This window comes from the organism of the source record quoted next, unplaced genomic scaffold (genome assembly GCF_019419815.1).
Source record: "Pyrus x bretschneideri cultivar Hongxiangsu unplaced genomic scaffold, Pyrus_bretschneideri_v1 Contig8, whole genome shotgun sequence".
Classification (NCBI taxonomy): Eukaryota; Viridiplantae; Streptophyta; class Magnoliopsida; order Rosales; family Rosaceae; genus Pyrus; species Pyrus x bretschneideri.
In genome coordinates, this window is record NW_025999820.1 from 8815003 (window position 1) to 8841094 (window position 26092).

General features: G+C 36.6%; 1 protein-coding gene, 1 long non-coding RNA gene, 1 other non-coding gene and 3 pseudogenes across 3 annotated transcripts; 3 read left to right on the plus strand and 3 right to left on the minus strand.

Moving 5' to 3' along the window:
- Positions 1-1236: 1236 nt before the first annotated feature.
- On the minus strand, positions 1237-12354 carry LOC103967766 (annotated as a pseudogene).
- On the plus strand, positions 10946-11603 carry LOC103967820 (annotated as a pseudogene).
- Positions 12355-12560: 206 nt separating the features above from the next.
- LOC125473170 lies at positions 12561-16352 on the plus strand. The gene is made up of 2 exons (XR_007255049.1): positions 12561-12689; positions 12732-16352. It is a non-coding gene; the product is annotated as an uncharacterized LOC125473170 (long non-coding RNA).
- Positions 16353-16946: 594 nt separating this feature from the next.
- Positions 16947-20805, minus strand: LOC125473168 (annotated as a pseudogene).
- Positions 20806-23700: 2895 nt separating this feature from the next.
- Positions 23701-24430, plus strand: LOC108868744 (receptor homology region, transmembrane domain- and RING domain-containing protein 2-like). The gene has a single exon (XM_018652449.2). It carries the CDS (start codon positions 23725-23727, stop codon positions 24130-24132), a length of 408 nt encoding a protein of 135 aa, XP_018507965.2. The 5' UTR covers positions 23701-23724; the 3' UTR covers positions 24133-24430.
- A 202-nt stretch (positions 24431-24632) lies between these two features.
- On the minus strand, positions 24633-24704 carry TRNAE-UUC. Its single transcript has one exon. It is a non-coding gene; the product is annotated as a tRNA-Glu (tRNA).
- Between the last annotated feature and the right edge of the window lie 1388 nt (positions 24705-26092).

The window sequence follows — 26092 nt, forward strand, 5'->3', positions numbered from 1 at the left end:
CAAAGTGTTGCACTCTCAACTGCAGAAGCCGAGTATATGAGTGTCTCTGAAGCTACTATTCAAGCCATATGGCTGAGATTTGTGCTACATGATTTTAGTCACGGTCTAAACTGTCATTTCATTATTTGTAGTAAGCTGTTAGTTTGAGTAATTAGAGTTGTTAATGAATCAAGGGTTGAGATTAGATCAATTTGTAGTAGGCTCAAATGTGAGTGAGTGTTAAGATCTCATAGGGTCTTGTAATGAATGGTTGGATGAGGTTATAGGCTCTCCTAGATTCCCTCCCTCTCGAACGGTTATGTAAGTGCTGGTGTGATGAAATGAAAAATGGGCAAAAGAGCATTCTAGCTCTCTTTGAAAAATTTCAAGTACTATCTCTCTCTCTTTAAATCTTCTTCCTCTTTGTACTAAATTGCTGCAAATACACCATCAAATAGTTCAGATTCTAACAAGAATCGACTGCAAATCTTCACAATAAAACCACAAAGCAAGAAAGAGATTGAAAATTTAGGAGTTGGGATTGGGTTGCATGTGTTATTGGCCCGAAGGTAGAAGATAGGGCTTGGATCTGGTTTGCGTTTTCTCAGTTTTTGGTGCTGTGATTGAAAATTTCAAGCTCACCTCATTGCAAATTTTTTGGGTTTCTGGTTTTCTCGGTGTTGTGTGATTGAAAATTTCAAGCTCATCTCACTTTCAAATTTCTTTTTTTTAGGTTTTCTAAGATTTTGGGTATTGGATGTGGTATTCAAAATAGAATGTTTGCAGATTTTTCTTCTATTTTGTTTCGGTTTTTCTGGATCTGGTCTTGAAGATGGTTCTGGGAAGTGAGGACAAAGTAGATGGATGTGCGAAACGGGAGAGGGAAGCTAAGGTCTTAGTTATCCACCCGATTTCGGGGGGTCTCGCTAAGCCCCTTTAGCCGAGTGTTTAGTCCAATTTAGTCTGGGCGAGTCCCATTAGGGTGCGTTTGTTGTACCGGACTATCTCGAACTGGACTAACTTCAGGACTAAGCTGGACTGGCTTAGACTAGACTAAACTGGACTAACTTAGTAAAGCGTTTGGTGTAATGTCGGACTAAGAAACAAGATAATGAAAATAGTTCCATTTTTTTTACCAAAAAAATGGAAGTTCCATTTTAATTCTTTTTCCATTAAGATATTAACAAAACTAATATTATGGGATGAGTGAGACTCAATAAAAAATATAGAACAAAGTTAGAAAGGAACTCATGAACATAACAAAAGAACTGATGAATATAACAATATAACTGTGTATTGAATTCTCAAAACAAGTAGTCTGGTCATGCAATGGAAGTTACAACTTGTTTAGATAATGTTACAAAATTGTATGAAAACTACTTTTTTTTTTTTTTTTTTTTTTTTTTGGTTTTGTGATCTCTTCATACAAGATGTTTCATCATGTAAGGCCGTTCAAGCTCGTAGCCTAATTTCTTATAGTAACGACGAGTTCCTTCTCCCGAAATAATAGCAACCTTTTTCGATCTATGCTCCCTGCTAGTGATCCGCTCGGCCTCCTCCATCAAAAGTGTACCATTTGAGCCAAACCAAACAACTGAACAAAAACAAAAACAAACATTAATGACAGACAGCTCCTGGTATATATTGAAAGTAGCTGTCATAGTTGTCAATCAACAATGTCCTCACAAATTCCAGCTTCCACCCAGGTTCCTTGAGGTTATTCTTTCCCACATATGATCCATTCAAGCGCCGAGGCATCAAATTGCTAGACATCACGAGCTTTCCAGCATCATGATTAGATACTTGAGTGTCATCCTTCTTATTGAACTTATCAACCTTCAGAAAAGGTTCAGACTCTAGCATATTCTTGTTTGTATATGGCAACCCCTCAACCAAAGGGTATATGGCTCCAAGCTTTCGAATTATTTATTAACAATTTACCAAAAACAACACTCAAACTCCAAAGCTCTGCATCTACATCTGCATCTAAATTCTTAGTCCATAATACAAATTTTCTAATCAAAAGCCCTGCATCTGCATCCAAAGCCTTGCATCTGCATCAAATTGTTAACTTGATAGGAAATAGACGAGCATCACATGTTGAGCCACGCAATTCTTTGTCCTTAATACTACTTTTTAATCACAAATTGCCCGTAATTATCATTTTGCTTTTCTCATAGGACAACTAATTATCATTTTACTTGGCTCACATTCAGAAGCTTCTCGGATGCTACCTCCTTCATGGAGTTAACCACAACATCATGAGCCTGAAGAACTTTAATACGAGAAGCATTGAAATGCATGGAGAACTCACTGCAACAAACCGATAATAAATATTCAAAACCAAACAGCAGAAAGCCCAGTTATTCCACAACGTTTGAAAAACATGTAAAATGTAGGATCTAAGAACATTGTTGCCATCTCTCTGTCGTTCCTACTCGAGTGCACATTATACACCACCCTTCCTTACAAGAACATTATGCAACCAGTAAACCATATACAATCCCAATTTACTATCTTTTACTATTCAGTCAATTAGTTTTGAACTAGCAAAAAAGCCTGCGCTCTGCTGTGGGGAGTGCCAGAAGTATGATGCTGTATCTTCTGACTTATTTTCTTATTTCTATTTCCTTTTCGCATGATGTGCAAAAAATGTGAACTCCAAGTGAGAGATCAACTTCGATGCCTAATTGTTAAAAATGAGCATAAAACTCATGTAATTACAGCAGCAATCTATATGATAGATCAAAGATAAACACTGACTAAAACGCGTTCATCCATGCATACAAAAAGAAAGCACATAAACAACTTGCAGTAAAGCAAAATCGACAGCCAACAAAAATAAGCATATAGTAGCAGCATATATTTTAAGAAGGGTCATCCAACGTTTCTTGTATAGGACATTACTCATTTGATAATATAATAACACGCAAAATTTCAAGATACAAAACTTTGACAGTAGAAAAGACATAGTGAATGACAATAAATATGTTATATCGTAAAAAGAAAACTACCTCAACAGGCCATCCATCCACCACAAATACATCCAAACAGTAGCCATCGGTCGTCGAGAAGACATGAGCTTCACGGATGTCAAGTCCTAAATCCCAAGGCAAGGAAGAAAGCTACAGAACAATGACATAAGTTAGAAAGATGTGACCATACTATGGTTTCACTTCTGCAGTAATGTTGATTCAGCAATATAAACAATGCATATAATATGCCAACAAGATCCTCTCCGGATCCTTTTGGTGAGGATCCTGAGAATCCGTAAATCGTGTCCGTTCATCATACATCGTGTGGTCAAGTCAGGTACTATTTGTATTTAATTTTAAATAAAAATATTTAAAATGATTTCTAACCGCACGATGTATAATGAACGGATATGATTCACAAATCCCTGGGATCCTTACAAAGAGGATCTGCAAGGATCCGGATTCTATAATATGTACCATATGTACTGAACTGCCACCCTTAAATTCATTTTCCACTTATTTCAGAATTTGAAGGCTATAGATTTATAACTTTATATTAAACGAAAGAAGTTATAATCACAATGAACTCTTCCAATATGACGTTTTCTCACAATTATATTTAATACCCAAGCCTACTGTATTGAGATGCCATCGTGTGTAGAGTTTAGACTCTAGAATTGACACATAAACATCTGATGAAGAAACATAAAACATGAATGAGAGTTCGAACATGAATGAACTTCCTGCTTCATGGAATGCTGCATTACCATTTGCATGTCTACACAGCTCTTAATTACTTTTCGTAGATTCGACCGCTCACGGTAGAATTTCTCCATCTACTCCGGCATGTCGTATATGAATTCCATTTCCTGCAAGTTCAGCAAAGTTATGGAGTTAATTCTAACTGAACTGGATAAAATGCCCAATCAACATTTGGTTAATTGTAATTGTAAGTCATGTTCGGGCAATCAAGTAAAAAAAATTGTATTTGAATAACCAAGCATATTTACACATTATATTCCTCTTTTTGGTTCCCTACAAAATGCATTTTAGGATTAATACGACAATGAAATAGATGCAAACATCAATTACCATAAGTACATAATTTGCACAAAAACTGAATTCAGGACTACCCAATTCAACATTATCATAATATAATTTCCAACAGGCGCATAATATCATCTAATTGCCCTCAACAATACATATGTGAAATAAAAAATAGGATAAATGTCACTGAAATATAGTGTTTAGTGGTTGTGCTAGGAGTAGACCTCTTATACTTCTCTGTGGTTGAATTGTGAAAAAAATAAAAAATTCCAAAGTACAGAAAAACTTGAAACCGATATCCAGGTTCCGGTTCACAATTAAATTTATAAATATTCACATAATCATGAGACATGATTGCATTATTTGGTTCACAACTACATTAATAAACATTCACATAGTCATGAGACATCACATTATTTAAATTCTTCATGATAAGGGGCTCATGTAATCATCAACTCACACTTTTTATTATGAAACAGTCTTTACTTCTCAAGCCTTGAAAATAAAATATAAAAAAATTCAAAACTATTAAAGTTACTATTAAAGTTCTAACTTTTCTTAACAGCTATTTAGCAAAGGATCAAACATTCATTCCATGAAAACAAACTTGAGGGAAAAAGTAAAGAAAAAGAAAAAAGAAAACTAAGTTTATGTTGAAAAGAGGTGACAGTTGCTTACCCAGAAGCCTAAACCAAATCTCCAAAACTTCACGCACCAAAAACCCTAGAACTCATCGGAGTTGAAAATAAACGCTCCACTGAGATCATTCACAAAGCTACGAACTCTGCTCATCGTCACGGATCTCCTTCTCCTTCCAAAACCAAAACCTTTTAAATTCGTAACCTGAGGACCGAAACCCAGAGAGAAAATCTCAGGGAACCGAGAAAATTTTTAACTTTTTTAGCAAAGATTCTTTTTTTTTTTTTTTTTTTTAATGGAAGATAAAAACAGAGAAAAAGAGGAACATAATCAATCTTTGGTTTTGAAAAAGATTAGGAGTTGAGTTGATATACCGATATGAAAGTTTTGAGAAGCAGTTGAAAGAGAACTGAGGGATTTGGTGGTAGCAGTGGTTTGGAAATCAAACATATTAATTCAGCTCCAACATAATCAGAAAACCAAATTCGCATACCTTTAGTTAAGCGGGTTTTGGAAGCTTCGCGGAGTAGGGTGGTGAGTCCAGGGGTGCGGGAAGATTCACTCATGTTGAATTTGGATGAAATGGTGGTGGCGGTTCTGGGTGAAGTGGTGGAAAAGCTCACAGACCTAGAGAAGCAACACGTATCCATGGCCTTCTTCGTCATTTAACTGTGCAAGTGAGGAAAATGAGAAGCGAAGTGCACAATAAAGTAAGGGTATTTTTGACAATTCACAGTGCTTAGGAGCGGTGAAGCTGCTTAACTCAGTTTTAGTACATACAATAGAGCTCAACTGGAGAAAGTTAAACTTTTCTTCAATTAGCTTTGAGTTTGTTTGTTATTATTATTTTCTATTGTAGCAAGTTTAATATTTTTTTTTTTAGTATAGCGATAGTGTTAGTAGATTATATAGTTAGTTGTTAGGGTGGAGGGAAATTGGTGCATCTACACGATTGATTTCGGTTGTCTACTTTTTGTCTTTGTTTTGTAGATATATCTAATGTCGGTTCGATTAGTTTTAAACCACAGCTTGATGATACATCAATATTATTGTATTGTTAACAGAAATTGAGATTCATATAAAAGTGGCAGCTGGTAGTTACATGTGTCAATGGGACACCATGAACATAGTATATATTATTATTGAATCAAAACAAACAACTCGGGTTTAATCGAACAGAGTAAAAAATAAAACATGAAAGAGTTGTAATCCTGAGTCAGAAACATTGCGATGTAAAGAGAGGGATGAAGGGTTCTACAAAAGATATGACGATGTAAAGGAGAAACTGAGATGACCATGAATCTCAAACTAAATACAATAAAAGGGGGTCATCAATTATGTATTTGCTATCTTTGATCTCTCTAAATTTGATATTGTTATATCCGACAAAATTTATATTTTTTCAACGTTAACAATGACAGGCATAGACACAATTAAAATTGGTTAAGCAGATGTGTTCTCCTCTATACCTTAATTCGGAACACATAATTTAGATTAAATTAAAATGAAATGGCGTAAAAAATAGTAATAGAATACGAGGATAAATCTACATAATTAATCAGTTGCTGAGTTGATCAAGATTCTTACCGTCCGGTATAATATTGCATGTATAGTCTGCATGAAGAAAGCCATGACATGCCAGACGGTTGCAGACAGACCTTCAACATCAAGAACGACTTCACCCAGGAGGAAGAGGAGGAAGTTCGTCGTGAGAACCAGTGGGTGTTTGAATGAAGTTTCTCGGTGATGCTCTTTTTACTTGGAACTTAGGGCTGGCATACCTATCATGTATTCTAGTTAATCAGCTCACTTCTTTATCATTCTCTGTTATTAAGTGCTTTTATCGGAGTTGCAAGTCCTTTCAAATTGTAGATAAAAGTTGGATTCTGATGTTGATAGTGGTTCTTCTACTACTATCAATGCCATTGCCAGTTTTACTATTTCTGAATCAAAATCTTCTACTTCCATTAAATTGTTTCTCACGTGGTTTGAATCAAGCTTGCTGTGTATGCCTTTAGTTGTGTCCTTTTCTAGCCGAATTCTTGTTACATTTCTTCTATATCTATGTGACTATCATTCCTCAATTCCTTTGATTTTTGCTCAAGTTTGCATAAAAATGATTATGAAACTGGTTAAGATCACTTATGGCTTGTTTTACTATTTCGTAATCAGAATTGGATGAATTGAATTGAGCATGAGGAGGAATGTGGCATAAATTGTTGTACTACTTTTTTATTAGATTTTTGTCGAAGGTTTGTACTAAATTTTACATGATACCATATACTATTTACTACTTTTTTATTCGTATGACATAAATTTAGACTCACATCGGCAATCATTTAACAGTCAAGTTGACATAAAATGTAACAATGTATGACATTGAAATGAAATAACAAGTACATATATAAAATTGAAATGTTTTAAAGATGGTGTATGAAATTGTAATTGCATCCAACTTTCAGAATGTAAACTGTAATTTGTCCTTTTCTATTTATTCATTTGTCCTCGTATATTTTCCTTCTATTTCGACCTCTAAATTCATGTTTAGTGTCAAATAACAGCAGACTTATACCATATAATTAAGAATTCATTTGAAAATATTTTTAAAATAATTGAAAAGGCTCACAAGAAGTGATTCTAAAATCATTTTCGTCAAAAACGGTTGAAGTCGTCTTAAAAGCATTCCGAAAAACACTCGAAGTCTTTTTAAAAGGATTCCCAAACAAGTTTTTTTATCCTAAATTTTACCAAGTTTGAAAATTAGTATCACCTCTCTTTTTTCATTTGAAAATTAAAACTGAATTTAGTAAGTTATTCAATTCTAAAAACGAAATGGGATAAGCATTTGCGTCTCTCTCTCTCTCATTGTCTACCCCCGTCGCCCGCGCATGATCCGAACTTTCCATTTGAGCATATCGGAGACGATGAGGTCTCACCCCATCAGATGTCCTCTGTCGCGGCTGTCCACCACCGTACTCTAATCTCGGCACCGCCAAACACCTGCCGAACCGGAAGTGATCATTCGCCAGACAATTCCTTTGAGAAGCTGCGGTCGGTGCCAATTCAATAACCTGTTTCCGGAAACGGGCGACCGAAAAATGATTCTCTGTTTTCGGAAACGAGAAACTTCTCTTCGGGGATAGTGCCGCCTCTGTAAGTCTTTCTTTATTTTTACTTTTTTCGCAATTTATTAATTTCTGGCTTTGTTTCTAGATTCTGATTTAAAGATTTAAGATTTAGGGGTTTCTGATTTATGTCTGGTTCAAGTGATGTCGAATTTCTGATTTTGTATAAGTCCCTAATTTAGGAATTGGGGGATTCAGATTAGGGATTCAAAGATTTTATTTTATTTTTAATACAAACGTATCGGTGGAGGGGAATTTGAACTAGAAGATTGTTGCCATCTCTCTGTCGTTCCTACTCGAGTGCACATTATACACCACCCTTCCTTACAAGCACATTATGCAACCAGTAAACCATATACAATCCCAATTTACTCTCTTTTACTATTCAGTCAATTAGTATTGAACTAGTAAAAATGCCCGCGCTCTGCTCTGGGGAGAGCCAGAAGTATGATATTGTGTCGTCTGATTTATTTTGTTAGACCTCTTATACTTCTCTGTGGTTGAATTGTGAAAAAAAAAATTCCAAAGTACAGAAAAACTTGAAACCTATATCCAGGTTCTGGTTCACAATTAATTTTATAAATATTCACATAATCATGAGACATGATTGCATTATTTGGTTCACAACTAAATTAATAAACATTCACATAATCATGTCATGAGACATCACATTATTTAAATTCTTCATGATAAGGGGCTCATGTAATCATCAACTCACACTTTTAATTATAAAACAGTCTTTACTTCTCAAGGCTTGAAAATAAAATATAAAAAAAATTCAAAACTATTCCAGTTACTATTAAAGTTCTAGCTTTTCTTAACAACCATTTAGCAAAGCATCAAACATTCATTCCATGAAACAAACTTGAGGGAAAAAAAGAAAAAGAAAAAAGAAAACTAAATTTAAGTTGAACAGAGGTGGCAGTTGCTTACCCAGAATCCTAAACCAAATCTCCAAAACTTCACGCACCAAAAACCCTATAAATCATCGGAGTTGAAAATAAACGCTCCAACGGGATCATTCACAAAGCTACAAACTCTGCTCATCGTCACGGATCTCCATCTCCTTTCAAAACCAAAACCTTTTAAATTCATAACCTGAGGACCAAAACCCAGAGAGAAAATCTCAGGGAACCGAGAAAAATTTAAACTTTTTTAGCAAAGATTTTATTTTTTATTTTTCTTATAATTGAAGATAAAAACAGAGAAAAAGAGGAAAATAATCAATCTTTGGGTTTGAAAAAGATTGGGAGTTGAGTTGATATACCGATATGAAAGTTTTGAGAAGTAGTTGAAAGAGAACTGAGGGATTTGGTGGTAGCAGTGGTCTGGAAATCAAACATATTAATTCAACTTCAACATAATCAGAAAACCAAATTCGCATACCTTTAGTTAAGCGGGTTTTGGAAACTTCGCGGAGTAGGGTGGTGAGTCCAGGGGTGCGGGAAGATTCACGCATGTTGAATTTAGATGAAATGGTGGTGGCCGTGGGCTAAGAAGTGAAGTGCACAATAAGGTAAGGGTATTTTTGCCAATTCACAGTGCTTAGTAGCAGTGGAGCTGCTTAACTCAGTTTTAGTATATATGGAGTATGACATCCTAACATGAGTATGATACCCCACATTTGAGCTGGGGAAAGTTTAATTTTTCTTCAATTAGCTTTGAGTTTGTTTGTTGTTATTATTTTCTATTGTAGTAAGTTTAATATTAAACTTACTACAATAGAAAATAATATTAAACTAAAAAAATAATATTAAACTTCTTAGAACCCTTCAACAAGATATATTGCATGCATATATTTAGTTTGACACCCTAGATATATTGCATGTATAGTCTGCATGAAGAAAGCACATCCAAACGGACCATAAGATCTGACAACCCATAAGCACTTCTCAGAACCCTTCAACAAGACAAACATACACTCCAATAAAAGCACTTCTCAGAACCCTTCAACAAAACAAACACATGATCAATAAAAGCACTTCCAGACCCCTTAAAAAAACTGAGATTCTCAAAAGCAAAGGTGTATTATGAGTCGGCACTTATTATCGTACTTTTGGAGTTTTGAAAGTGGAAATATGAGTTTAGCCAAAAATGACCATCTCAATCCTCCATGTCATTTCCTCTTTAAGAGTATTTAAAATATTTTATTTATTTTTCAGTTTTTTACCAGTTGGATTTTCCTTCGTAGATTTTCAATCGCTCCTTGAAGATTTCTGCTGACTTTTCCTTCACATGGGAAAATGAGGGGATCAATTTTTTCCGTAGTAAAAGGAACTTGCTTTGCATTTTCCACCTATCATAATTTCAAAGTAGAAATTGGAAAAGAACTGGTGGATGTTGACATTGATGCATATATGCATGGTAGAGGGATCGGCTAGATTAACGGTTCCGATTAGAGGTTGACTGTATAGCAAATAACCAATCTTGCATTGAGTTGCAAAGAAGTTCTGTTACCCGAAATAACCACTGTTTGAATTAATAATTCGATGCAAATTTGGAGATTGAGAACACAAAAGTTCAGGAAAAGAATAAGCAAGAAGGGATCAAAAAAATCTTGTATGAAGAGATCAAAAAAAAAAAGAAAGTATTTTTCATACAATAGACAAGTTGTAACTTCCATTGCATAACCAGACTATTTGATTATGATTCCATTAGTATTTCCCAATTTTTGATGACGCTAATCAGCATCCAGTTTTAACAAGAATTCGATTATGATTCCTCCTCAATTTAATTCCTTCTCAATTCAATTCCTCATCAATCCAATTCCTCATATTTTAAGGAAGAAAGAGGGGATGAACAGAACACAATTGGAAATGGAAGGAGGTTTCTAGAATGAGAAAATAGACAAAAGTAATAATAAAATATTACTAAATATTTATTAAATAATGTGAAATATTAATAAATATGAATTAAATAATATAATATTAGAATTTGTTATTAGTCTGTTTCTTAATCTTGATACTACACAACAAACACTCTTAAAATCTCCTATATAAAGAGCTACCAACTTCAAACGTTTCTGACTCTCATACCTCTCTTGATTTCTCTTCATTCTCCGCTCATTTGTTTTGTGCTTTTAAACTTTCGACCACTTTTTTTGTTATAAGGTAGTGTTTCCAACCCTGAATTTCTAGTCTACTTTTTCTTAGCATTTCGTAGTACATAATTTTTTCTGCAATGAGCAAACTTCAACAGCATAGTTGTTTTGCATTCTTTTGCCCCCTCTTCGTACTCCCCACCTTAGTTTTCGGATAGTGCATCTGTGAAAAAGGAGAAGGGGATTGGGACTGGAACAAAACCAAAGCTCTAAAGTACAAAATTGGGGCGATTGCATCCATCCTAGTCGCCGGTGCACTCGTTGTTGGTATCCCAATTCTTGGGAAGACCATTCTTGCTTTACATCCCGATAGGAACATATTCTTCATCATCAAGGCCTTTGCAGCCGGGGTCATATTGGCCACTGGGTTCATCCACGTGCTCCCGGATGCTTTTGAGAGCTTGACGGACCCGGCTCTTAAGGAGAACCCGTGGGGGAAATTTCCCTTCACTGGGGTTGTGGACATGCATGATGGCTGCCATTGGGACTTTGATGGTGGATTCTTATGCCACTTCTTATTACAGGAGGTCTCACTTCAAGAACAATATTGATGGAGACAAAGAGAAGACCCAAGAGCATGAGGGTCACGTGCATGTTCATACTCATGCAACTCACGCCCATGCTCATGGCGCAGTTGACACTTTACCCTCAACAGAACTTCTTAGGCACAAAGTGATTTCACAGGTAATTTTCTTTTTGAATATTTATTTATTTTTTTTTTTATCTTTTTGTGATTAGTGGTGAATTTCCTATAATCACAGAATGCACAACAATCCCCAAACTCCAAAACCTGCCACAAAAATCAAAATTAAATGACTAATTAAAAAAAAAATCACCACTAATCACAAAAAAAAAATAATAATAATAAAATAAAAAAGAAAATTACCTGTGAAATCACTATGTGCCTAAGAAGTTCTGTTGAGGGTAAAGTGTCAACTGCGCCATGAGCATGGTTGTGAGTTGCATGAGTATGAACATGCACGTGACCCTTATGCTCTTGGGCCTTCTCTTCGTCTCCATCAATATTGTTCTTGAAGAGAGACCTACTGTAATAAGAGGTGGCATAAGAATCCACCATCAAAGTCCCAATGGGAGCCATCATGGCCACAAACCCAGTGAAGGGAAACTTCCCCCACGGGTCCTCCTTAAGAGCCGGGTCCGTCAAGCTCTCAAAATCATCCGGGGAGCACGTGGATGAACCCAGTGGCCAATATGACCCCGGCTGCAAAGGCCTTGATGATGAAGAATATGTTCCTATCAGGATGTAAATCAGGAATGGTCTTCCCAAGAATTGGGATACCAACACCAAGAGCACCGGCGACTAGGATGGATGCAATCGCCCCAATTTTGTACCTTAGAGCTTCAGTTTTGTTCCGGTCCCCATCCCCTTCTCCTTTTTCACAGGTGCACTCTCCGAAAACTAAGGTGGGGAGTATGGAGAGGAGGCAAAAGAATGCAAAACGACTATGCTGTTGAACTTTGTTCATCGCAGAAAAAATTACGTACTACGAAACGCTAAGAAAAAGTAGACCAGAAATTTAGGGTTGGAAATGCTACTTTAGAACAAAAAAGGTGGTCGAAAATTTAAAAGCACAAAACAGATAAGCGGAGAATGAAGAGAAATCAAGAGACGTATGAGAGTGAGAGAAACGTTTGAAGTTGGTAGCCCCTTATATAGGGGATTTTAAGGGTGCTTTTGTTGTGTAGTATCAAGACTAAGAAACAAACTAAATTTAAAAGCGGAGAATGAAGAGAAATCAAGAGACGTATGAGAGTGAGAGAAACGTTTGAAGTTGGTTGCCCTTTATATAGGGGATTTTAAAGGTGCCTTAGTTGTGGTAGCCCTTTATATAGGGGATTTTAAAGCTGCTTTTGTTGTAGATTTTAAAGGTGTTTTTGTTGTGGTAGCCCTTTATATAGGAAATTTTAAAGCTGCTTTTGTTGTAGATTTTAAAGTTGTTTTTGTTGTGGTAGCCCTTTAGGTGTTTTTGTTGTGGTAGCCCTTTATATAGGAAATTTTAAAGCTGCTTTTGTTGTAGATTTTATAGGTGTTTTTGTTGTGGTAGTCCTTTATATAGGAGATTTTAAAGGTGCTTTTGTTGTAGATTTTATAGGTGCTTTTGTTGTGGTAGTCCTTTATATAGGAGATTTTAAAGGTGCTTTTGTTGTAGATTTTAAAGGTGCTTTTGTTGCAGTAGCTCTTTATATAGGAGATTTTAAAGGTGCTTTTGTTGTGTAGTATTAGGACTAATAACAAATTCTAATATTATATTATTTAATTCATATTTATTAATATTTTACATTATTTAATAAATATTTAGTAATATTTTATTATTACTTCTGTCTATTTTCTCATTCTAGAAACCTCCTTCCATTCCCAATTGTGTTCCGTTCATCCCCTCTTTCTTCCTTAAAATATGAGGAATTGGATTGATGAGGAATTGAATTGAGGAGGAATCATAATCGAATTCTTGTTGAAACTGTTTACTTAAATGTTCAGGAATCGGAATAGGAATGAAACTGAATTCATAGAAGTTGTTTACTAAATCAACTGAAACGGAATAAAAATCAATATGATTACTAAAATGCTCCTTTCTAAAATTTTATTCTATTTTTATTCTTAAAAACATTTAAACTAGTTATTTTTACTTAGTTAAACTAAAGATTTTTTTTTCTTTTCCTAAAGAGTTAGAGTCCACTATTGTGCAAAAGCCAAAGTAAGAGCCCAAGAAAAAACCTAGAAACTAGACCTTGAGGTTGCGATCGCCAAAGTGATGTTGCATGAGGATGAGCAGGTGAGCAAGAAGCACGTCCGCAAGATACTGACGTTGACTTTATCATCCCAGAGCTACGTCCACGCGTGCGTGTCGGCGGTGTCAAAGCGGCTGGTCCATCGTGTCATGCCCCAATCCCGACATACGTCCAAGATCGACACGTGACATCACCAAATACCCGTATATCTAACTTACCCCGCCTTCGGGATATGGCAAAGCACAACTCAAGAATCGAATCGCATAGTAATTTCTCGTACATTTTATGGCTGCATCTAACTTCTTCTATACCAGCACTAAGCTTACCAACCAATATAATTTAAATACAGTCATAATCAATTACCATATGCATACCCCTTTCAAATTCTATATCAAAACATAGAGCCAATAGTACGTTTAAAAGCAATAATTTAACTATGGTTTGATAATAATTAGTTGGACTAATTGTAGCAAATAAAATAGCTTGTTTTCTTCAAAACCAATCCGATTGGATTGTAAAGATTGAGTGAGGAAGATATGCATGTACTTTGATACACATGTAGAGAAAACCACATGCATATATTTTCTCTAAATAGGTAATTACGTGTTCAGTATACAATCGTTTGGAAAACAACCAACTTCCCAAAGTGGACTAGTCGAAATACTTTGCCGAGGGTAGTAATACAACAACATAGCTTTATGCATAATACAAGTCTTCAGAAAAAGGGCAATTAAACAAAACATCCCTTTCGGCTTTTATACCATTGTAGGGTTTAGGCATTTGCATATATATAATACTATTTTTACAAACAATAGCTAATCCACGACAGATTAACCGAAAGAAATATTAATAAGAATTAGCTAAATGGAAAGGATAAAGAGAGTCGAGAATATGAACCCATATTGCAGGTTGACATCCCCAGTGAGAGGGATATGAATATCTTCAACTCCCTTCTCTCTGCTCCTAATTAATTCCGACTCCCTTCCTTCCATTTGTCCTTTCTTCTCTTTATTTTTGGGTCGACTAATGGGGAGAAACCAATAAGCTCGTAAGGCTGCTCGTCAGGACTATCTGCACATCCTCTCCCAATTCTTTCCTCTTCCGCGCATCAGTTTTTTTTAATATTAAATTAGGTCTTTTTCATTAAATTTAAAATTTTTGTCTTTTTTATTAAAATTTAAGAGTTTTTCATTAAAATTTAAGTTTTTTTTATTAATTAAAGTTATATCATGGTTTTTTTATTAAGATAAACTTAGTCCAAGTCTTTTTCATGAAAGTTCCCTTAAAATTCTGGTATGTTTTATGTTTGTCACAAGTGAATTTTTGCGGCTATAAAGTTGAGCTTTTCGAATAGTCGTGATTTCATTGTCATTATTATTTTCTTATAAATAAATAAATATATATATGTGTATGTATGCATCTTTTCTAGTACGCGACTTGTGCATTATTTTGGGCACATGATTTGTGGTTGGCATATTATATCATTCATAGTGTATAACCGAAAACATGTGAAAGCTATTGTATTTATACCTTGTATGGAACGATATAAATTGTTTGGTGAAGCCTTGTCAACAAGAATGCATTCTATTTCGCTATGATAGTGGAACTCATCTCACTTGATAATAATTCACAAGATTTGGTCTGGAAGTTTCGTTTCTCGTTTGCTTCCGCTGCTTTTAATGAAAATTTGGTGTTTAATTGGTATGTATCCTTTAATTCACATCTGATGCGATCTCAAAGTTCCTAAGATACTAATTTTGTAATTTTGACAAAGTATGGGTTTTCTATTGAATGGAATTGTTTGAGATTTTGAAGCGCCATTTAGTATTTTTTTCAATTTATTTCTGGACTAGATTGAATTATGATACATGTCGATCTCGTTAAAGAATTATTATATGTAAATCATATTGTTAAAAAGTTGAGATCTTTATTATCTCGTTGTAATTGAGATGACTTGTGCTTTTATGTTCAGACATTATCAAATTTTAGTTGATCTTGCTTGATGGATATTGAATTAGTTTGGATAAAATTGAATGCAAAAATGTTGTGCTTGCTATTCTGATTTTGACCATTGTTGAAACTAGTGATTTTGGGTTTATGTGAGATAAGTTTTTCCGAATGGATTGAGACTGTCTTTTGATACGTAGACTGTTTGCATAATGGTTTAGGTGTACATGATTAAACTGAGATTATGCAATTGGTGAGGAATCGGGAACCAAGGCTCAGATCTCCGGTTTCTTTATTGGCTGTGTAGTACTTTCTACTCATGCTTAAGTGGGAGAAGTTGAAGTTATTTTTAGGCCGGCCATTAAATTCATTTGGATGCTTTTGATAAGTGGGAGTAGTTGAAGTTATTATTGAGAGCCTATCACACTTCTTGAAGATAGCTGTGGAATAAGGTTTTCATCCAGATAAATCTGTAATTAGTTGTTCAAAGAAAACATTTTGATAATTCAATATAAGCTCTTAAGTCAATATTTTCGAATTTTGATAAAGCTATTGGATGAATTATATTTAGTTATTCATATTGGTTAAAGAATAAGTATGAACTTTGTTGTATTTTGGCAATATGAGTGTGAGTAAACTTTTAGTTTGGTCATGAGCTGTGTCACATTGCTGCGAACATGAATTGAACTTTGTGATTTATAAGATGATTCTGCAAATTGTATTGCAGAGAAGATTGTGAATTCATTGTTTTGATACATGAAAGCAGTGTTGTGTTTATATTGAGGAACATTGATATAAGACTTGTGTGATCACCCTTATATTAATCTGAGATGATTATTTACTGTAGTGAATCATACTCAAGTGGGAGAATGTTATGAGTGTGATTCACGCAGTTTAGTAATAATCCTTGTTATTTTAGATTGGTATAAAGAAGTCTTAATGTGTTTATAAGAGTTAATTCAACTTTGGTTTGGATGGAAACTCTATTGTTGGCTCGAGAATAGAACTCATACTTGTACAAGGATTTAGTCTTGTATTCCTTGTAGGATTGTTATAGGGCAATCAGGTCTTGTAGTATAAAACCACATGCCCCTGCTCTCACAAAGATTACGCTCTTATTGTTCCAATTACCTATAACTTGGAGAGCATTGAGTTTTGCAGAGAGGTGAAGGTTGTGTGTAGATTCGTCCATGGCTTCTTCATCCATGAACATGTTTGCAGGTATGTATTGTTGAGAATACTTCAGTATTTGTATATATAGAACATACTTGATGCAACGGTTGTGATTTAGTTGGTTAATTCTTGTGTTCTTGGCTAGTGTATTAACGTAAAACCTGTGTTTACTCTTACAATTCAACTTATTGGAATTTCGGGTATTTGAAGTTGCAAGAATGTATAGTCTACTAGACTATGGTGGGGAGATGCGTGGTGATTTTAAGGTGGCTGCATCCTTGAATCTCGATTTCCCTGCGTTCATGGCAATTGATCTGTTCGAAACGTTATATTACGGAGAGCTAGGCGCTGACGTTGTAGACTGCACCAACTTCCTTTTGAAGTTGGATGACGAATACAGTGATTTTCAAGATGTTATTTTCTACAAAGGAAGGTTTTGAGTACGGAAATGATTGCATCTCCATTACCAAAAATCTCTTGCCTTGACGACGAGAAGAAGAAGTTGGTGAAGTCGTTGGGAGAGCTGTTTTTAGTTGATATGTATTTGAAGGGACACCCGTCAGACTATACATTCGAGATTTTTAAGCTGGACGTGTAAAATATATATTGAATATGATTATGAACTCTGAATATTATATCACAATACCAAGTTAACCACTTACTCGAAGACGATGACATGCTCGTTGGGATTAGAGTTCTTCTGCAACCCTCCTCTTCAGTATGCAAGGCCTCTCCTCTTCAGTATGCAAGGCCTCAAGAATGGGGTTTGAGTTTCTATAAGCTTGGGTGTTTAGAGAGAGTCCAGGGCCCCTAATACATATACCAGTAATCCTGATTGATCTTAACCTTATCACCGTGAATTCCCTTATTCATACCAGCTAGAAAGACTCCTAGTAATATCATGACTGTTCGAGCTAATGAATCCTAATATACATGTTCCTCTCACAAACATTGTCAATGATGATCTCGAATATTCCCACATGAATAACAAGTGCTAACCAAGTGTATAGCTCTTATCAGAACTTACAGGACGCTCACGCTCATGTGAAGCACTGGGTTAAGCTAGAGGCGCAAGCTCTGGATGATCGAATATTGGTGATAGGGGATGACGGTTGCTACTCTCTTTCTGCTCAAGATTTCCCTGGAGTGGAAGGGAGATGTATTTATTTTCACGAGGCTCTTCATAGCAAGAGTTACGAGTTCCATCGGTTAAGAAGCATGTTAAGCGATATTGCAGTGTACAGCTTGGATTCTGGCCGTGTAGATTTTCCAAGTTCGAACATCATCTTTTGCCCATCCCCAACCTGGACGTGGCCTAACATGCCAGAGTTGTCTTGCAGACGTGATCAAGGGGAAGATTCCGGATTGAGGGTGAGGAAGAGGAGGAAGATCTTGGCCGTCGTGAGATGCAGCAATGGGCATTGAACATAGTTCTCGCGATAGGTGGTGTCTCTTTTACATACTATGTATTCTGTTGTAGCTAGATTGATCTCAGACTCGATGACTTCTTATTTGAACTTTGAAGTAGTGTTTGCAAATTATACATCTCATTGTCTTGTGTTTTCCGTTTCCGAGTTGGCGTTTCTGACGATCGATTACCGAAAAATATGAAGAAAAACGAACTAGAAATTGAGATCTTAGCAGAGAAAAGGTGCTGCTACTGCATAATGATTTCATTAATTCATTTGATCTCATTACACCTCACTAATATAAGACACAGCCGTTGCAAACATCTAAATGAAAACTAGCCCTTGCTTGTGAAAGAAGAAATTTGGGAAAAAGCTGGAAACAATTTAAACTTAGAGATCTGAAAGCTGACTTTTTTCAACTTGTTTGTTACTAAGCATTCACAGAAATAAGGATAAGAGTCTAACCCAACGAAACCCAAACGAGGAATTGCCAAAACCTTTTGCAAATGCAAAGGCTTTTTGTCACAAATACAAAATTTATTCACCTCTTTGCCTTGTTAAATAATCCGTCGAATCACTCTCACAAAATCCTTTGCATGCCAAGCTGAGCAGCAACCTAGTTCCTCGTTTGACCGAAAAAAGGGAATTATCATGGCTGCTTTAGCTCACGTCCTCCCGATCGTTCGATCTTCATTTTCTGACATGTTCAGCACTTGATGCCAACTTTCAGTTTGTGTGTGCAGAGTTAGTCTGCTGTTAAACGTCAGGGTTCTACAAGGTCAACTAGATAATGTCTTCCAACTCTGAGCTCACGAACAATTTCATTCAAGTCCACTAGATTGCATCCGGGGATTCTTCCGAACTTCTTTTCTTTCATCGTCTCTTTAACCCGAGTAACATTCTCCCATTGACCTGCGACGGCATAGGCATTCAGCAGCAACCGATAGTACGCAATGTTCTGAGGTTCCTGTTCAATAAGAGACTTTGCAATTTGTTCTCCCAATTTGGCATGTCCTTGGAAACAACACGAACTAAGCACACTAGCCCATCCCAAGGATTCTGGTGGCAAGTCCTCGACAACTCCATCACGTTCCTAATTATTTCCCCTGCCTCTTGTGTAAGCCCCACACCAGCAAAAGCATTAGCCATGCACCAGTAGTGTGCAAAATTGGGCTTTACTTGGAAGACATTGATCATTTGGCTGAATTAATCTCTGGCTTCTCTTACCAATCCAGCGCGGGCACAGGCACAAAGAACACCCACAAAAGTTACTTCATCTGGGATAATTCCTTCCCGATTATCATCTGGCCTCAAACTATCCTTCTCATGGATTGTTTCATCATCGCTCGACTTTGTTCTACCCACCATTTCTCTACATATGTTAAATCCATCTTCAGGATTTCCATGAATGCAATGCCCCAAAATCATTGCATTACAACAAACCAGATTCCTATACGCTGAGCTCTCAAACACCACACGTGCCACTTGCACCCTTTCACATTTACCATACATATCAATCAAAGCTGTGTTAAGAAATACATTCAACTCCAAGAATCTGCTAACTAGACGTCCGTGAACTGATCTTCCTTCATTTAGTCTAGCAGATCGACCGGAAGCCGCAAGCAAATTCACCATGGTAGTTTCGTTCCCGTTCAATCCCACATCCACCATTTTCCAAAACAACTTCAACGCACAACCGGCTTCCCTCCCTTCCAGTACCCACCAAGCATAACGTTCCAAGAAATCACATTTCTCTCAGGCATTTCATCAAACAACCTACGCTAGCATTCCCATCGAGAATTGTATTCCAAGACACCAAGTCCTTCTCAGGCATTTCATTGAACATCTTCATGCAGCACAGAGTCCACCCCATGCTTCACAGCCTGCCCATGACATGTTCTCCCAGATTCAACACACGCCATTTTCGCACATGACCCAAAAACCGGCACGATCGTATAGCTGTTGGGAACAAACCCATTTCTCAGCCACTCCAAATACACCAAAGCTTGGCCCGGCGCCGAACTCACTGAGTACGCCTTACTAACTGTATTAACGCAAAATCTACCTGGAGCGTCAATGTATCCGAAAACCCATATAGTATAATCGAAATCACCGAAATCGTAATAGCTCTTGAGTAACTTCCGGACCCAAAACGAATCGAAAAGGCCCTGGGTGACCAAATGGACGTGCAGTTGGGTAATCTGGATCAAGCTCTGACACGAATCCAGAAGCGAAAAGATGTGGCGGTTGACAGAGGGCTCGAACGAAGAGGAGGAAAATGGGGAGGATGGTAAGGGAAGATTGGATTTTGATGGGTTGGAAGCGAGGTGTGGGGAAATAGAGCTCCGGAATCGAAAGAGTTCTCGGGTGCAAACCCTTGCCATTCAGTCGAGATATCCACCAAACGAATCGTTCGGAATTCGAAGTCCAGTTGGTTTTCGCCATTAACGCACATTGAGATCCCTCTCGGTAGTTTGAAGTGCAGCAGCTCCGTAGAGCTTCTTTTGGAGGCAATGAGATTTATTCGAACCGAAACGCGGTCGTTTTATGCAATTGTTCGCTTTCAATTTTATAAAACGGTGACGTAGCAACAAGTGGTGGCGTTTTTCTAGCGCGAGAGAGATCCAAGCAGAAAGAGAGATGAAATGGTGAGAGGAAGCGTAAAGCTACTCAATTTTATAAGGTTTCTTCTTTAATCTCTAATTATTATTTTTAATCTCTGTTTTATTTATTTAATTTTTGGTAATTTGAGTTGGTTTAATTAGTTTGTTTTTGGGTTTTTTTTTATAGGTTTTGTGAGGAAACAAATTCGGTAATCAGTGATGCAATTGGTGTCTCCTTTCCTGTGAGTTCCAAACTCCAATTCTAATTTTTATGCAGCAATTAATTAATTTTTTGGTAATTCTATTTTTCTCTGAATTTTCAATTTCTGGGTAGAACACATTATATATATGCTATGTTGCACGGACACTCCGAAACCTTGATTTGTCGGAGTGTCGGACACACTGAGACACCTCAAACATGTTCGAGACACGGTTTGGACACCATCAATGGTTTGGAATTGGTTAAAAATTTAAAAATGAGATTTTCCCCATTATCTGTGAGAATTTGTGATGCCCCTTGTATATTATAGAGGTTTTGTGTTGGGCTCGGAGGTGTGAGAAGGTAGGCTCGAGCTAGGATTTTACTGATTGGTGTAATGGTATAAACTTGAACGAGTGTGAGACCTTCTGGCCGAACAGAGACGAAATTCGATCATAGTAATCCGGGAGTCCCGTGTTGAAGGGCAAGAACATGAACGATTGTCAGAAATTTCATCTTCTCTATATGTTGCCTGTATAGCTGTTATCTTGTATAATTCCTTCTACTTCAGTTTTGAAGTGTATGGAATCCATGGGGAATGTTAAAAATCCTAGCCACAATTTTGCGTAATCTAGTGTCAAAAGAGATTTAAGAAAAGACATGGTTTATTTGGAGCTAACGGAAGACTTGGCGCAAAACCGAGCGCAGTTGCATTTTAGGATTTATACAGCCAACTCCAATCAGTGAGATAAGGCTTTGTTGTTGTTGTTGCGAGTTTTTTTTCTTCTGAAGTATGGATTACCTGGGCAGCAGGATGTGCTGTATATTTGGTTTTTCCTGTTCAGTTTATCCAACACGGAAATGATTTGAAAAATAAAAGATCACTCCGGTCTCTGTGATAAATGAATGGTGATGCCATCGCCCTTGTATAACGGTTGTATTCAGCTGAACGTGAATGATTGTGTAAAACTCTATCTTGTCCGCATGTTTTTTGCCTGTATAGCTGACGTCTAACATGGTTCCTTATTGTATTCATTACTTGATAGATAAAGGATGGTATACCGAGCTTAGTACCAACAGATGGCAAGACACTCGAGGCGGATGATACAGTTAAACCTGAAGATTCTGCAGAATCATCGGACAAGCACGAAGCAGATTGAAGAGGCAGTCACTAGGTCAAAGTGTGAAACTTGTGGTATTGTTCCCGAGTCACTGTTGCGGGGTTTATTGTGAATTTTTTTGGTTGGTGCCTCCTCTTGACAATCTCTTTTAAGCCATTTGTTGAACCGATTTATTCGTGCTTTGGTAGATGGGAGGTCGCGTCATCAAGTCTTCTTAAATCGGCATTTCAATTTTTATCCATTTGTGAGGAAATGCCTGAGAATTCATGTATGACTTGTTCCTCGGTACCGTTCAAATGATTATGTGCTTCATTATCTGAGATGAACTCTGCTAGGGAAGTTGTCTGAGATTTATTCCGCGATGAAAAATTGTACTGAGAGTTGTCATAAATTTTACTGTTGAGGTGACTAAATTCATTCATCGCTTCCATTTGCAGACGTATACTTTTACAACGATGTCCGGCGTGCATTTTTTCCTGTCTTTAAGCCGTTGTTAAATGGAGAAAAGGTTGTTTCTCTTGTCTAAGATGGTTTTGGATGGCTTTTGCTTTTCGTTGAACATTCCCAGTCTTGCATTTTCTGAGCTGTGTTTGGTTTCGTTGAACCTTCCCACCCGCACCTCTTGCTTCAGGGTCGCTGTCACGGCCCTCACCGGATTTTGAAGCCTTACCAAATGCTTCTCTTGGTAATGCCAATCTCGTTCTACTATGTTTGTGCGAAAACACATCATGCTTCAAACTGTGCGGCGGTGAAATGTTACCGCTTGATCGAGTAGTCTGGTATGAGTTAGGTCCCCTATGAATTTCATCCATAGTGTATTTTGATATCCAAGTTTCACAAAGTTTTGACATTAATTTACCTTCTACCAGCAAGTAGTTTGACCCAGGCATTTCATGGGTCACAGGAAGTGAAGAAGTGAAAGGACTGGTTCTTCTTTACAGACAAATCACAATATGACACGCGTGCACAAATCTTTCATAATTTTAACGAGTTATTTTTTAATATTTGTTGTACATTGATTCGCATGTAAGGAGAAATTTCTTCTTACGTGTAAAGAGTCGAGCAATGACCAATAACGGGTCTTGTACACCAATAGAAAAGGCTTATTAGCCAAAATGGTCTCTGAGATTGTCATAACTCCTCACTTTGGTCTATGATATTTGAAGTCAACAGAAATGATCATTTGGTCATTCTGTGAAAAATCTTCGTTAAATTGAAGAAATCACAAAGTGGAGGGTTGATTTGACAAAAATACCCTCAATTTAACATATTTTCACGGGAAGATCAAAATGATTAGCGATGAACAATCTCCGGGACCACTTCTATCGATTTTAAATTTCAAGTGCCAAAGTGAGGAGTTATACCAATCGCAGTGACCATTTTAGATAAAAAGCAATAAAAAAAAGAAGCAATATGCTGGAGAAAGGAAACCTAATTATTACTCTAATTGTGATTAATCAAATTAAAGAAAGGTCAAGAGTAACACTCTCTTTAGGTGCAACTGCCTTTGAGAAAGAACTTGGGAAATCTTTCCTTGCTATAACAACCCTTGCAACCCACGCAAAACAACTGAGGACCCATCACTCTCACACTCTCCCTTCAACTTCAAACTCTCTATTAAACACCTCCCCAAACGCCAATCCTTCACTAAACCAAATGGTTCTCAAAAGGGCATTCGCTTTGATCTCTAGTTTCTTCGGCCCGAGAGAGCATCCGGCGTTAGTTAAGGGATCTCCGTGTGCTCGTGAGGCAATCGAATCAGATGTTGGGAAGAAAGTAGAGGAAGAGGGATTGCTTGTTTCTCAAGAATTTTCCAGTTTGAGGGACGATGAGGTATGTTGTGTGTGTTTGTCAAGATTGGTGGAAGGTGAAGAGGACATGAGAGTTCTTCCTTGCCTGCACGAGTTTCACAAGGTATGTGTGGATAAGTGGTTCGATGCATGCCGGACGACGTGCCCGCTCTGCCGGTTTCCGGTGGGAGGAGTTGACAAGTCTCAGGTGGTGGAGTTGCTCACTGAGGAGATTATGTTTTATTTTTCTTCTTTTCATAGTTCTGGGTTCTAAAAGTTGTGTGGAAGTTGAAAAAGAAACAATGTTCACTTCCCCCACCAAATCCTTGTGAGAGAAAAAAAGACAAAGAGCCAAAACCAAATCAACAACATTTTAGGCTATTTGGTCAGAGCAATGTCCTTGTACTCAAGTTCAAATTCTTGTCTTCGTCATATTAGAGTTTGAATCTCCATCTCTATATATTAGAATAGTTTAGAATATCGCATTATAAAATGAAACAACAACGACATGTTGACACATAACAAAAATGAAATAAAATTCAAAAAAAGCATCCCCGCTTCCTTGCACCCGATTTTGAATCGCCATCTCCATAATTTAGAGCAACTATTATTTTTTAGAATATCACATTAAAAAAAAAAAAAATCAAACATTCAGGGCCAAAAAGGAACAGAAATTATCTGAAGCCCAATTAGAGCCTTGAAAAGAATTGGAAGAAAAGTAGACAAAGCCCAAATTGAAGCCCAGAAAAATATTGAACATAATTATAAAAAAGGTTCCGTTGCCGGGAATCGAACCCGGGTCTCCTGGGTGAAAGCCAGATATCCTAACCGCTGGACGACAACGGATGAGATGTTCAAGCTTCCTCACACTAATTATACAAACTTACTGACTGCACTTAAGTACACAGTTTAACAAGCATTACGAATTTCTTGATGTAATCATCATGCATCCATGTTGTATTTATTAATTGAAAAATCAAGGGTTCTGTCCTTGACATGTCATTCAACTATATACAATTTTATAACACGTGAATTAATAACAGTGTAATTCTTACACCTAAACTTTTTACTTTGATTCATAAAGTTGGTGAATCACACGATGATGGTTAAAAAAAAATCTAAAATGTCTCTTTGAGTCTTTACAGTCTTCGAGAAAGTGAATTGCCATGAAAAAGATGACTACTAAAGAAATACTTGATAGGGAGACGAACATAGCTAGATCGTATAGGGCATATATGATTAACAATTTTGAGACATTAAAGAAACACTTGTGAACAAATCCATGCTAGGACTCAAATCTCAAATTTGGGTCAAATATGTGTTAGGGTTTCTCTTTGTCATAAGAGCTAGGGTTTCTCAAATGCACAAGAAACTCAAAATCCAATTTTGATTTTTATAAGGATTTTTGTTAAATTAGATGTGCTCTACATTATATGCACTCAAGTTGAAATCTTTCTTTCCATAAATTAGATAATTTAGATAAAGTTCGAATCTCTCTTTACATAATTTAAATGAACTTAGTATAATTATTTTATTGATTGTCAAAAAAAATGAATTATTATTTATAGAAAGGGTTTAGGAATTTCGTAATCGTGATTGTTTATCGTATATCGTACGGTCAGAAATCATTTTAAATTTTAAAATTTAAAATTAAATATAAATATTACCTAATGAAAATTGATCGTATAATGCACGATGAACGATGAACGATCACAATCACGAAATCATGAAAATCCCCAGAAAAAAGGATATGGCGACATTATTTATTTAGCCACAATGTCAATGTCAATGATGCTCTTTTATGTCATCCTATATTCCTATTGGATCATGTCAGCTTGGCAAAGTAACTCAATGACCAAGGATGCCAATAGAAACCGACAGCATAGGACATCCATGGCAGCCACTATTAATTGTCCTTCTTGTGAGAAACAAAGAGTTTGTATAACCGCCTCATAGGCTTTGATTAAGATGGAATTGGATTCTTTCCTGAGCTGCTCAGGACCCTTCTGATCGACACATAAAAATCTAACGGTTACAAATAGGGAAGCTTTCTAAAAATTATAATAATTGTAACCGTTGGATTAAAATCTAACGATTCTTATGTGTCGGTCAGGAGGATATTAAGTCCAAATTCAGGAGAGGATCTAATTCCGATTAAGATAAAGTGATAAGTTGTAAAAAGCAATTGGCCCAAATTAGTTTCGGATTCTTGGCACCCTGTTAATTGTCCTTCT

Coding starts and splice junctions, on each gene's coding strand:
- LOC108868744 (XM_018652449.2), top strand. CDS start 23,725: ATGGTTCTCAAAAGGGCATTCGCTTTGATCTCTAGTTTCTTCGGCCCG.